General features: G+C 43.0%; 1 protein-coding gene across 1 annotated transcript in view; it reads right to left on the minus strand.

The window, feature by feature from the left end:
* OPHN1 (oligophrenin 1) overlaps positions 1-14,025 on the minus strand; it is a 129,961-nt gene that overhangs the window by 76,024 nt on the left and 39,912 nt on the right. Inside the window, exon 2 of the mRNA XM_019521097.1 lies at positions 5,084-5,179. Coding sequence (XP_019376642.1) covers positions 5,084-5,179 — 96 coding nt within the window. The remainder of the gene's footprint in view (positions 1-5,083; positions 5,180-14,025) is intronic.

Below are 14,025 nucleotides of genomic sequence, written 5' to 3' on the forward strand. Positions count from 1 at the left end.
CAGGCTCAGCAAATGGGTGGACGAGAACCTGATGGTGTTTAACACTGAAAAATGCAAGGTTCTCCACCTTGGGAGGAAAACCCTGCAGCATCCTTATAGGCTCAGCAGTGGTACACTGGCTAGCACTATGGGAGAAAGACTTGGGGGTTGTCATTGACCACAATATGAACATGAGCCTGCAATGCGGTGCTGCGGCTACTAAAGCGACCAAAACGCTGGCTTGCATCCATCGATGCTTCTCAAGCAAATCCTGGGACGTCATTCTCCCCTTGTACTCTGCTTTGGTGACACCGCAGCTGGAGTACTGCGTCCAGTTTTGGGCCCCGCAATTCAAAAAGGATGTGGAGAAGCTTGAGAGAATGCAGAGGAGAGCCACGCGCATGATCAGAGGTCAGGAAAACAGACCTTACGACGACAGGCTGAGAGCCATAGGGCTCTTTAAGCTTGGAAAAGCGCAGGCTCAGGGGTGATCTAATGGCCACCTATATGTTTATCAGGGGTGACCACCAGTATCTGGGGGAACGAGGTCGAACGGTTATAAACTCCTGCAAGATCATTTCAGGCTGGACATAAGGAAGAATTTCTTTACTGTCCGATCCCTCAGGGTCTGGAACAGCCTGCCTCGGAGGTGGTTCAAGCACCTACATTGAACACCTTTGAGAGCAAATTGGATGCTTATCTTGCTGGGCTCCTATGACCCCAGCTGACTTCCTGCCCTTTGGGCAGGGGGCTGGACTAGATGATCTTCCGAGGTCTCTTCCGGCCCTAGTGTCTATGAAATCTATAAATCTATTAACTGTTTCCCCTGAAGACAGAATTAAAAAAAGAAACTAGTTTAATTTGAAGCAAAGGAGGTTAGATTTTAGGGGAGGAACTTCCTTTTTACTAGACTACTGATACACTGGAATGATCACCCAGAGAAACTGTGGAAATCCAGTCACTGAAGGATTGTAAGAACAAGTCAGACAAACATCTGTTGAAGACGAAGGTCTGATGGGAAAGAAGATGCACTTGATCCTACCTCCGAGTCTCTTCATTTCTCTTCCAGCCCCACATTTCTGTGATTCTATGTGGCATAACATACAGGGCCGTGTAGTTAATGACTTCCCTATGTGCCACATAATTGCTATTGTCCTCTATTTACATTCACTCCTAGCTTGTTTATAGCCCAGACTCTGAATCCATAGATAAAGTAGCCAATTAGCCCCACAAAGAGAATTTCAAGAAAACATTTGGCTTTTAAAAAAAAACAGAGAGAAGAGCTCTCAAAAGGGAGAGCCTCCAGAGAAGTAGCTCTAAAACTGCTCTTTGTGGTTTGGCACTTCCCAAGCAGGGCTGCTAATGAACCATGGGAGTATCCAGGTATGCAAGGAGGCTTGTACACCTGTGTATGCAAGTCGGCAGCGTGCAGTCCTGGGCCTCACAGAAAGCTGACAGCTCACCCCATCATTCAGAGGAATATACATATTTTCAGGCAGCCACTCAAGAAATCTGGCTGTTCTTTTGTTAAAAAGGCAGATGTTGCAGCTTCTGCATGGCAAATGAATGAGTATGCTAGGTACTGTAGTGGGATTTTCTGTAGAGTTGCTGAGACAGAGAGAAAGAGAAAAATCACCACCTCCTGATGCACTAATTCAGCTTTTGTTATCAAAACACAATCTTTTTGATTAGTCCATGATTTGGGTTTTTCTCCAAAAATTGAAAGCTTTAAATCCCTAAAGACACACTGGCTTGATGATTCCACTATTGGTCTCCAAACTGAGGCATGTTAACACTTGGTATGGTCACCCATGGCTATGTGAAATCTGAAGTATCCATATATTCAAGGAGAATGAAAGCAATCATCACAGATGGATGCAGAAAATCCCTGAAGTGGTAGTATATTCCATAAAGCAGCAAAAAAAGAGCATAACGCAGGGATGAAAAGTTGTTTTGTTGTTCTTACAATCTGGTTGCTTTACAGACTTATACTAAATCTGCCAGTTGTTACAATTTGATTGCAAGTCTCTTGATGTATTAAAGTCATAGTTTGCCAAGGCACATGGAAAAAAAATCTAGTCTATCTTGTGGAAAAAGAGCAGGAAAAAATGTCAACCCTTGAGAAATTAATAAAGAAAAACAAAACAAAACCAAAGAAATCCCATGCTCAGAAAACAAAATGACATCCTTACAGCCTATATTACTTCAAAAAACTTGTGGTTTAGCAGAGTCTAATTCAGCATTTTTTTAAATGTTTGGTATAATTTCAAAACAGTCTGACTAGAGCTCCCTTCCTCTTTCTGTTTCTTATGGTGCTGTAATTTCACTATTTCCCAGGCATCTCCAAATCTTTCAGAGTAGATAAGACCTAAATATCCAATAAGGACATAAAAAGAAAATAAGCCATAGGGAAAAACAAAACTTTCCTTAAGTGAACTGCTTATTTACAGATGCCATGCAAGCCCCATGTCTGATCAAAATCTGTTAATTAGAATGGAAATGGCTCATCCTGTAATGGTGGAGCCAAATCTGTGCCCAGTAGTACATCTGGGAGGCTCTATTAAGAGCTCTCTAAAATGGGTGCAAAATTCCCCTTGTCCCATAACAGCCTTCTCAGCAGCAGAGCTGCTTGCTTCTCTGGGTCTTTTCAGAGTGTTTTGGCCTCTCTGCTGTAGCTATGGGAGGAGAGGTGGCTGTATACTGCTGTGCTGAACCTGTTTGGTGACTCAGTTATGTCTGATTTACATTATTATGCAATCAGCACATATCACTAGCCATTTCCCCAAAGGGGAAAGTACCCTCTGCAAGAGACAACCCCAGCGTATGTCTTCTTCCTGAGTCCTGTTAGAAGTAGTAAGCTTTATTATTTTACAAATCAAGAGTGGTAACTTTGGCCTAGTACATTTTCTGCATGTGTAAAGAGCAATACCTTTACTGTCTGCCCATGCAATAAATGCAACATTGTTCACATATTATGCTTACATTCCTCTGAAGTTTAATAGAAAATATTCTATGCATTTTTAGTCCTACATTCTGTGAAAGACCTCCAAATTATTAGATCCAATCTTACGAGAATCTTTCCAGATCCCAGCCACGTGAGGAGACTTCTAAAGGTAAAAAGATTAAAGTCGTTGCTGAGATATCAGTGACATAGCTGCTTTTATTATGCAAAAATAAAGAAAAGACTTTTTGAGAAGGCTTTTTAGTTTTTTGAGCTGGGTCAGACTGAAGGAGCTGGTGTGGAAGAGAAACAAATGAAAACACATATCTCACTTTCTCGTGCCAGTGGATCAGAAAAGATTGGCTTACTAAAGGATAAGCTGTTTTGCAACTAAAGAACTATATATTGCTGCTACATCCACATTATGTTCATGTTAATCCTTCTTGCCCTTCCCCAAAACACCCAGAACAAGTGCTTTTCTATTCCAGTGCACCTAGGATGGGGAAAAGGTGCCAGGAGGATAGCTCTGTAGACTAAAGCTCTCTTTATCCATAGAACAGGTGCTCTATAGAGCAGATGCAGCAGCAATACAAGCTTCCCCAAGCAAACAGATGAAGAGTCGCTGTATTTTTGCCTCCAGACCCACTCCAGAGTAATGGCCAGACAAGCTCCACATTCACTCTGAGCTGGGAAAATGAAACTTTTCTTCCTTTTAGACTAACAGGAAAGAGACACTTGCTTCTTGGATGGCTCTTTGCTTCAGATCCTTCCGTTCCCAGTTGGGTTGATTTATATGCAGTTTTGTGGTTCATTATTTAGAAGAGCTCAGAAATTCAATACCTCTTTCTCCTATAGCTGGACTCTGACTCATTTCCAGTAGATTTCACCTGTGAGTTTTACACTAAAGGAAAATCAGTGTCCGGAAGGCAAGCCACAATTTGCTCTAAAAGTCTAAAGTAAAGCATTTTAAAAGAACTGAGCTTTGTCTTTATTTGACTCTCCTCTTGCTGAAGGTCAGTCTTGTGGGCACAGTTAAATGGGAAGTTTGAAAAATAACATTAATCTGGCCTGAGTGTCCAAGAGTAGCCTGGCCATCTTCCTGTCGATGTACTCAATCCCGAGTACCGTCTCCTGGGAGTGGAAGCTTACTAGTATTTTGCAGAATTGGGCTGCATGACATTACTTCTGATGATCCCATCTGCTCATATGAATCAAGCAGATCAGCGGGCAGTTCCTGTCCTAATTCCTGCAGCCTGCCAAGTTCTCCAACAGCATTAAGAAATTCCTGTGTGTTTTCACAGCCCTTGTTCGGGTGTCACCACAACAGTTCCAAGACTTCAAAATTGTTAGCTCAACCGCAGCGGATAATCCAAAAGACAGACGAATTCAAAAAATGCCTTTTTTAGGAAGTTTAGTGCTATAGTTTTAGCTCTCTGGATGCATCAGGCAGATGTTTAACCTACAAAGAATTCATTGGGTTGGCAGGAAACTAAACTACATGGAAACCTAACCCAGAAATGGAGGCGTTGGGAACAGGAAAGCTCCATGCACCACAGGCTGCCTCCACAAAACTGATGTTTTACAGATACACTGAGGGGGGGGCGCTTTTTTATGTAACTGTGCACATACTAGTTGCTTTCCATGTGGGTCAGAGGCTTACAGTTTTCAGAACACCAGGGCAGCTAGCTATGAAACAATTTAAAGCAAATTTAGATCTAGAAGCACTACTTGTCTGGTTCAGGGCCCATGACCAATGTTCCAAGTCATCCTTTCTACTACAGGTAGAGTGGGAGTAAGAACCCAGGGGATAACATTGAAGGTCACCCAGGGGCACTGCAGTTGAGAAGCTATTACAGGTCATTCGGCTGGGGGGAAGTCAGAGTTGTAAAAGATGTTGCATCAAACTCAATCTACTGAAATCTGAATGTCAAATTCTAAACATCGATGTTTGTACACTTACAAACTGTGCTACAAGGCAGTGTAACCCAAACAATAAGCTGCACGTGCTATGTACAGAATGGGGACGCAGAAACATGGCTTCTATTTTTGAGCAAGAACTAGGACACACATATCAACTCTAGACTCTTGTTATGCAGGTTCCTGGTAAGAAAGAGAATATTGTATAAGTAAATTCAAATCTGCAATGACAGGAAAAGCACTTACCAATATTAATCTCATCATCTGTTAGCGTGTCCCCAATGAAGTCAAACTGAAAGGACTGCAGAGTCTGGGAGAATTTCTGCACAGCAGAGGAGTAATCTGGAAAAGGATGAAACAGCAAGGTTAAATATTTTTGCAATTGTAAGGTAGCCGTGGGAAGCTTCATGAAATTCACCTTTGAAGGGAAAAATTTACACTGAAATGATACAAAAATTGAACAGATCCCTGTGCATCACCTGGATTTCAAGTTTTCTTGTAAATAATACGCACTTAATATTTATGCCCAGATGATAGGACCTATATTTTAAAGCATCTTTAAGAATACACCTGCAATATCAGTGGATGTATCAAATGCAACATCAGTTAACTGATCCAGTACTTAAATATCTCAGTGATAAGCATGGGAATAGATCCTTTTCACCTGCAGAAACATATGCAATCTTAAATACCCTCTCTTCATCATTGTGAGGCTTCTTTTGATAATTTCGTACCATGAAAAGTGTTTACAGAACCAAGAGAAATTAAATGATAGTGAATGGCATGTTGGAGTGCAACACTGGAGGCAAACTCAAGAAATATCACATTCAAATTCAAGAAATAGCAAATCTTGTACCCTGGGAGAAAGACAGACAGCTACTGAGGAACACCACAGGGGTGATAAAGGGAGCACACAACTCCCTACTTAGTAGTGAATTTGGAAATGCCTACACAGCACGTTTACCAGAACAGGCAGCAGCATCTATGCTAATTAACCAACCTGTGGCACTCAAAGTGCGTAGCTACACCCCCTCCTAATTTAGCCAACATGGAGCAATGTAGGGTGCCTGAGGACACTGCTGACCATGGTCAATGTACTGCACAGATGTGTCCTTAACCCTGAGTGCTCATTAGCGCACTTGAAGCCAAAACAGCGTGTAGATGTGACTACCCTGTTTTCAGTTTGCAGAGGCACCCCACATCCCATAGCCTGCCTGGAGATACCACTGCCTGTTATAACCAGTTTGCCTCACTAACAGGGCTTTTATTTTTCACCTAGTCTCTTTAAGACTGTCCTAAAATGACTCCTTCATGTTGTCAAGCCAAAAAGAAGCGGAGGGTTCAGGAGTGAAAGGCTGGGAAGGGAGATGATCTGTAAGGCAATCTTAGAAGTGTCCCACAGTATGAAAGTTTGACAACAACTGCGGCGAGCCAAATCAAACACATCATTGCTGGCCCTATCCTCCTGAAGATAGCTACTTGTGTTGTTTATATTTCACAGTCTCTCTCTAAGAACGGTAAGTGGGAAACGGAAGAAAAGCATCGGAGCTTGTGCGACACACAAGGCATGTGATGCAAACAGAACTGGACCCAAATTTGACTCCTGATTCGTCTCACAATTTTCCTGCAGTCCAGAACAAGAACCTCTCTCAAGTTCCAGGCTTCACCCAGTCTAAGGCACAGGATCCAGACCTGGGTTAGAGTCCAAACATTTTCAGAGTCTGGAGGTTGCAGGAGTAGAAAGACGCGAGATTCCAGTTCACACCCTGCTAGTCAGGAAAAGGAAGGTTTCTTTCTGTAAAATGGCCGTATGTTAGGGTCAGATTTGCAGCCCAGTCATAACCTGACCTATATATTTGAGAGTGGACATAGATAGCCAGAAGTGCAATGTTCATCCCCCAGTTTAGACCACCGTAAGGTCACATTTCCAAAAGCACTCTGATTTTTGGTCCTTTCTGTTTTTGGGATCCCTATTTAAAGACACCAACACCTTGATTTTCAGCGCTAGCAGAATCTCCATTGACCTTAGCTTCCTCAGCTGGGCTTTCTAAAAAAGAAATGAGTCACCTACAATTAGAAGTTGCTTTTAAAACTGGGCTGGTAGCCACAAACAAGGGACTTGCATAATAGTGACCTAAATTACTGGAAGAAAAATTATACCTGGAAAAAAAAAAATAAGTGTGGGCTACAGTCAACTTTGAACTTTGGTTTGTTTGGGCTATATATTTTCTGCACGAAAGCGTAACAGTTTCAGATGTATTCTTTAGCTCAAGTAGAGTGATGGCCCTGATGAAAATACTACTTTTGGCTGGCATTTGAGACACTTTTTTTAAAAGGAATTCAAATGGTTTAAGAAAGTACCTACTTCCCTAAAATCTAAGCACTGGAAATTTAGTTTTCGACGTACAGTGTATTTAGTAGGGTATAGTGCACAGGCCCATTCTTGAGCTCTTTATTCTATCAGAAACACATCAGGATTCAGAGTCAGCAGTTTCCCTCCACTTCAAACAGGGTCAGCATGAGATCAGAGCTGGACTGATGGTAAGCTGGAAAAGGACCATCTTGAAAGCTGTATGAATTTCATAAGATGTGTTCCCCTAAACAGAGGAAAGGCATTCAGGCCAACCATTTGGGACTCTCGTACATGGCATGATTTTTTTTTCTTCTTTCCCTATGTCAAGCAGCTCTGCAACCTGGAGAGACAAATCAGGCTTTGAATCTTGAACCTGACCAAGTAGGGAACGGGTGTGAGGAATAGGTGGAAAAGCAGAAAACACAAAGCAGTGTTCCTCCCATTCTGTTGCAGCTGGGAGTTGGACTTTGCTAGACATGTTTCCCTGTGTGAGCTGAAGATGAGCTGGACAGACTCACACACTCCTCCTCTCTACTTTCTGCCTCTGTTTCATGCAAAAGCGGAAGACAAATAAACCTACCCATCATAGTTGCCTATAACCTTCCACCTGTTTGGCCTGCTGGCTTTATAAGACAGGGGTCAACCTAACCTGGACAGAACAAGGGAGGAAGGGCCAGAATTCACCTGATGCCCTCCGTTTCACCTCTGAAGGTTTAAGAGTTTGCTGGCTACATGCTGCTTCACCCTCGCAGAGTTCTCATAAAATGCAGAAGAGGAAGAAGGGTGCAGTAATTAAAGCAGAGTCCAGCTCTTCCACCACTCAGTTGATGGGACTATTTAACACAACAGCAATGTCTCCCATGACCTGAATTCTACTTGCCATAGTTCCAAGTCACCATAAATAAATGTACTTTTGATCTCCCAAGGCCCTTTCATTTGGCTCCTTTTACTGGTTGAAAACATGGGACTACACTCTACTCCCTTGCCAGTAACTAGAAATACAGCAGACAGCACCTCATCAGTGCAGAGATTGCAGCTGATGGTTGAATATCACCTGCCAGGTCTTTTCTTCTGTGCCATCCTACAGGCCAAGTAGCCATCTGAAGACCCATTCATGGTTGTTGTGACTGTTTTGTGGCCGAGACTATATTTTTTCCCTAGGGCAAAATTTCCAGGAGTTGCCAAATCCAAAACAAGTGATCTCTCTTCAAAACACTATCTACCTTGGGGGATTTTAGGCACCTGCTGATGTAAGGTGTGTCAATCCCCACACCTTACAGTGCAGTATTGGTGGATAAAATTCAGATTTTACTGGAGCAACTAATGGGACTCCAGGATGTTAGTTGTGGCTCTGTCACGCACTGGATCTTTGACCATACAGAAGTCCTGTAAGCCCTTTGTGCTTTAGCTTCCCCATCTATAAAATAGGAAGGATAACACTGACCCACCACAGCAAGAAGGCTTATGGTTTTAGTCTTGGGAGAAGAGTTTTGTAAGAGCTTTAGATGACCAGTAGTAAAGAAGGGTAGGTTATTACTGAGGGTGCCAAGTTCTAACTGCCTTATTCTGCATCATTTCTGTTGTGCAAAGAGAGGGGAAGGTCTCAGGGGCATTTTCACCAATAGTGCTGTACTTCCCAGCTCCATATATCACAGAAACTGATCTCTCCTGGCATTATTTCATAGACATTAGGGCTGGAAGGGACCTTGGAAGATCATTGAGTCCAGCCCCCCACCCAAAGGGCAGGAAGTCAGCTGGGGTCATAGGAGCCCAGCAAGATAAGCATCCAATTTACTCTTGAAGGTGTTCAGTGTAGGTGCTTGAACCACCTTCGGCAGTCTGTTCCAGACCTTGGGGGCTCGGACAGTAACGAAATTCTTCCTTATGTCCAGCCTGAAACAGTCATGCAGTAGTTTATAACCGTTCGACCTCGTCATCCCTTGGGCGCTCTGCTGAACAAACGTTCCCCCAGGTACTGATGGTCACCCCCATAAACTTATAGGTGGCCATCAGATCACACCTGAGCCTGCGCTTTTCCAGGCTAAAGAGCCTCATGGCTTTCAGCCTGTCGTCGTAAGGTCTGCTTTCCTGACCTCTGATCATGCGCGTGGCTCTTCTCTGGACTCTCTCAAGCTTCTCCACATCCCTTTTGAATTGTAGACCCCAAAACTGGATGCAGTACTCCTGCTCTTCACCTGTTCTAGGTTCACGTACAAACGCAACGTGGTTTCCCCTGCAGTGCCAACACCCTTACAGAAAATGGGCAGCATATTGGCCCCTCTTTGGCAGCTTAGCCTTGGGGAAACAACACACAATACCATTGAGGAACTGATAGTTTGAAAACGCAGTACTTCCAGTCTGAACCAACTTATTTCAGAGTGAGGAAAAACCCCAAAGAAATAAAGACTTTGTGAGAGAGCACACTGATTTTCTTGGGTAATAGCTTGCATTACTCCCCAAGCCAAAATTCATGCTCTGTTTGCAACTAGGCAATGTTCTTAAAATGTAACTACTATGATATTGCAGTTTTATGCTGCATACACTGCCGCTTTGCTCTGGGTTTGGGGAACATTCGGTTAACCCCAGGGAACATAAAGAACTTTCTAGCAGTCACTGGTTTGGGCTAATTCAAATTAAGTTGTGGTAACAGGAATTTTACTGTATTAAGTGAGGATATATAAACATAGAGCGCTGCAAGAGAAGATAATATAAAAGTACAGACAAGCAGTGACAGCGGGAAGCAGATGCCTTTAACGGTTGACCATGACTCCCACAAAAGCCTGTAAACTGTTTATTTCATTGTTCACATTTTCATTTCTAACTGCAGTCCCTTGAGTCAAAGGAGGCTTCTTGGATAGCAACAGTCTTGAAAGGAACTCAGCCTTCACTGGAAAATTCCCACCCTCTAAGTTCGGCCAGTGAAATAATGATTTCCAAAAGGGTGTTGCTGCTCTAGCAGCTTTTCAGGGTGTGTTAAAGCAGTGGAAATTATGAAAGAAGAAAAAAAATAAACCGCCTGAGTTTTCTCACTTCCTTGACAGGATTCTGAGTGTGCCTAAGATCACCTGTCCCCAGGCAATACAGCAGTTGTGGCAGCGCTCCAAGCCACATTCAATACCAGGGAGCAATCTGCAAAGCATGAGGACAATAGTGAAAATCCAATCCCAGCCAAGAAAAGAAAGGCTTCTTCATACACACAAGAGAGTCCAAAGTCACGGGAGGGTTGGAAGCTAAAAATGCATAGAAAACCCTTCTTTCCTATCAAAAACCCTGTTCAGCAGTTTCCTCTGAGGGGTCAATACTTAGTTCTTGAATGGAGAGATTCAAAGCCTGAATGAGCTATTTAATTACCAGCTGCTAGGAAAGCCTTGAGAGACAATATGAACTGGTAAACTCTAGTACAGGATGACATCAGCAACTAGGAGGAAACCCACTTTCAGTATGCAAAAATTTGGTATATTCACATACTTTAAGGCAGTGGGTCTCAATTTTTAAGGCGCAAGATACCCCTTGTTAGACTCAAGGAACCCCTCAAAAATGCCAGTTCTAGCTCTCGTTTGTTTTTCTGATTATAGAAAAATAATAGAGCAATTTTTCTGTTGCAAAGAACTCAGAAAAAACACACTGCAGGTCAAAATGTATTTAATCCTGTGGTTTCCTGTCTGAAATCTTTGGGCTTCTTTTGAGAATTATGTTTGTACACTTAACAGTGAAAACACTGCATGGCACCCTGCTTTAAGGAGTTTACTGGAGACTTTTTTTCCTCCTCTTAATGCCTCTAGTACAGGGGTGAGCAAAACACAGCTCACGGGCCAGATGCAGCCTGTTAGGCCATTTTATCTGGCTCGGGGGGCCTTAAAAAAAATTTAGAAAATAATAGTTATCTGCCCCTGGCTGCCTGTCATGCGGTCCTCAATAGCTTGCCAAGACTCAGTAAGCGGCCCTCCCCGCAAAATAACTGCCCACCCCGGTCTAATAGATCAGCCTATAACAGTCTTCTTACCTTGATCTAATCAACATAAGCTGAAATGCAGCCATCTTTCAACTAATGTCTCAAGGGTAAGTACGATTCTCTAGACCATGTTGTGTCTCCTTTAATACAGGTTTCCCTCAATTTATGTGGTACATGCGTTCCTGGAGAACGCCACCTACATCGAATCTGCATAAAGTGAACCTCCTTTATAATGTAAGAAATAGGGATAGGTTCCTATGTCGGCTGCTCCTGGGGTTGCTCCAGCATGGGCTGGGATGAGTGCGGACAAGTGGAGTCCGGGTGGTGCGGGGCGCGGTACTCACCCCAGCCCCAGCCCCAGCGGCACCGGGAGCTGCCGGCACCAGCTGCCTGCAGTCGCTGGGCTGCTCCGTGCCTCGAACCCCCAGGGCTCTGCCCGGCCCCACTCACCCCAGTTCCTGCCACTGCCCCAGGGAGTGAGTGTTGCCAGCTCCCTGTAGACATTGGGCTGCACCATGCCCTAGTGCAGGCAGCTGGTGCCAACAGCTCCTGGGTGAGCGGGGCCATGGCCCTTTCCTCTCCCCCTACAGACCCTACCTGCTGGGAGGGGGCTCTATGCTGATTCCATAAGAGCAAGTTTACCTCGCAAATAACAAAGTATGGGTCTAAATATGTTCATCTCGTAAAAGCAAATTCGCATATAAAGAACCCACATGAATCAAGGGAAATCTGTAACTCCATCTGCAAGCCAGTATATAACCAATGCAAATCTTGGAGTATTGATCTCATGTGTTTCCAAAGATGCATCGCTTACTGAATGAGCTGCCATATACCACTGATACCACTGCAGTTTCTGAATATATTTAAGATACACCACCAGGCAGGTGACAATGCAGCCATCCAAACTGGAGGTAACGAAGATGCCAGTAGTAGCAATAGAGGTTCAATCCAAGATAAATGATTGCATTCACTTGACCAGGAGACAGAAAAAAAAAAGATCACTTATCACTATTTTTCTGTGTACTCATAACTTGGAAACTAAACAGACTTCTATATTGCAAACTTAAGGCAAAGTTTGACACAGATCCTTAACCCAGGAGTCAGCAATTTACCCTTACCATCCTCTCTAAATGTTTCTCTCAAAACCAAACCCATGTCCCTCTTATCCAGAAAGGTCTCAAGCAGGTAAGTTTCACTCATGTGTATTACCAAAACCACTTGGTTCTCAACAGCCTGCACACCTGAAGAGAAACAGGGATGCTCTTTTGTGTATCCATGTTCTAAAGAATCCTATTGGTGCAGAGAAGGATTCAAAAAAGCTGGCCGCCTCGGGGGTTTGTGGGCTAGTCATTTTTATTTACAAGAAAGCAACTTTCTCCTGGCCACGGTGTGTGCTCTGACACATTAGCCAGGTATATCGCCTAATACATTCATGTGGGTAATGGAGAGTTTCTGGCTGGATACTCACACTGCACTCAAAACAGCTTGGCATGGATTCAAAGCTGTCTCCACCCTTTTTCCAGCTGGTGGGCCAGGGCAGGATTTAGTCCTGAAAAATCACTGGAAAAAACACTCCTGCATTAGCCATTTTAGATTGCAAGCTAGAAGGGAAGCAGGGACTTGAAAAGGCCAAAGATAATACTTTTTAACTCAAAAAAAAAAAAAAAGTATAGCAACTGGTTTAGATTATATTTTCCTTTTAAAAAGCTGAACCAGGCTGAAACCTTGTTTGCCAGGTTTCAGGATGAAGGAAATCCAAGTGGATGTGTTACATACTACCTATCATATAAGCTTCATAATAATAAGGACAATAATAGACTCCATTAACTACAACATCACTGTTTGAACTGCTTTTGCTTGGTTCCAAAATCCTCCTTTTTATGGAGATATGTTCTTATCCTTAATTTAAAAAAAAAAAAAGCCTGGGCCTGGAAACAACTTTAATGATTATTAGTTTAAGTGAGTTAGCACAGCCACTAGCTCACCTTTCAGCTCCAGTCTGCTTTTATAATCTGGACAAGTTCCATGCCTGTATTATATCAACTGAGACATATTCCCCCTGCTTAGTTTTACAGCCCCTCCTCCATTGTGGTGACCCTACCAAGACAGGGAAAGCAGGAAAAATTCCAAAATGTTTCTCAGGCAACTATCTGTAAACTGATCTTCAACTCATTTTTCCCAAGGGGAAAACTAGAGCAAAGAAAATATGACAAAAGAAACTGTAGAAAAAGTCATTATTGGTTTCAGTGGAAAGTTTACTTCCCAAAATGCAGTATCTAACTCACTAATGGTTCTCCATCCAAGACATGCTGTAATGAATTATGCCAGATTTCCATCCTTCCAGACTCATTCTTAATCCTCTCTGAAAGATGTCAGAAGTGGGAGCTTTGACTTTCCTCTTCCAAATCATTTAGTTTAGGCTAAACAATTCAAGTAATAGCATTGCAGAGCATGCCTATGCTCAAATAATCCAATCTTCAAACTGGTTACCAGGAAGCAGGATTATTTTATGTACTGGTCACTTCCCCACCACCCAGTCAGGAGTCTGGATTCCCCAGTCTTCTGAGCCATCTCCTGCTTGTCAAGTGTTACTTGAGGAAGTTTTTCCACAACTGGACTGAAGAGGTTCTCTCTGTTTCTGGTAGGCACAGTAAGTAGCGGCAGTCCTCAGACTTACGACAAGATGCCATTTTCAGGAACCAATTGTGAGTCGAAACGCTGTAAATCGGAACCAATTTTCCCATAGTAAACAATGTTATAAATGGGGGATTGGTTCCTGAACCAAGGCCCAATACCCTGTTTTCATCTAAAATAACCCAGAATTTTGTACTCAATCAATTGTAGATGAGTAATATAGCTACATTAATGTATTTATATTGTAAA

Source organism: Gavialis gangeticus, unplaced genomic scaffold (assembly GCF_001723915.1).
Source record: "Gavialis gangeticus isolate Ggan-Ray unplaced genomic scaffold, GavGan_comp1, whole genome shotgun sequence".
NCBI lineage: Eukaryota > Metazoa > Chordata > Crocodylia > Gavialidae > Gavialis > Gavialis gangeticus.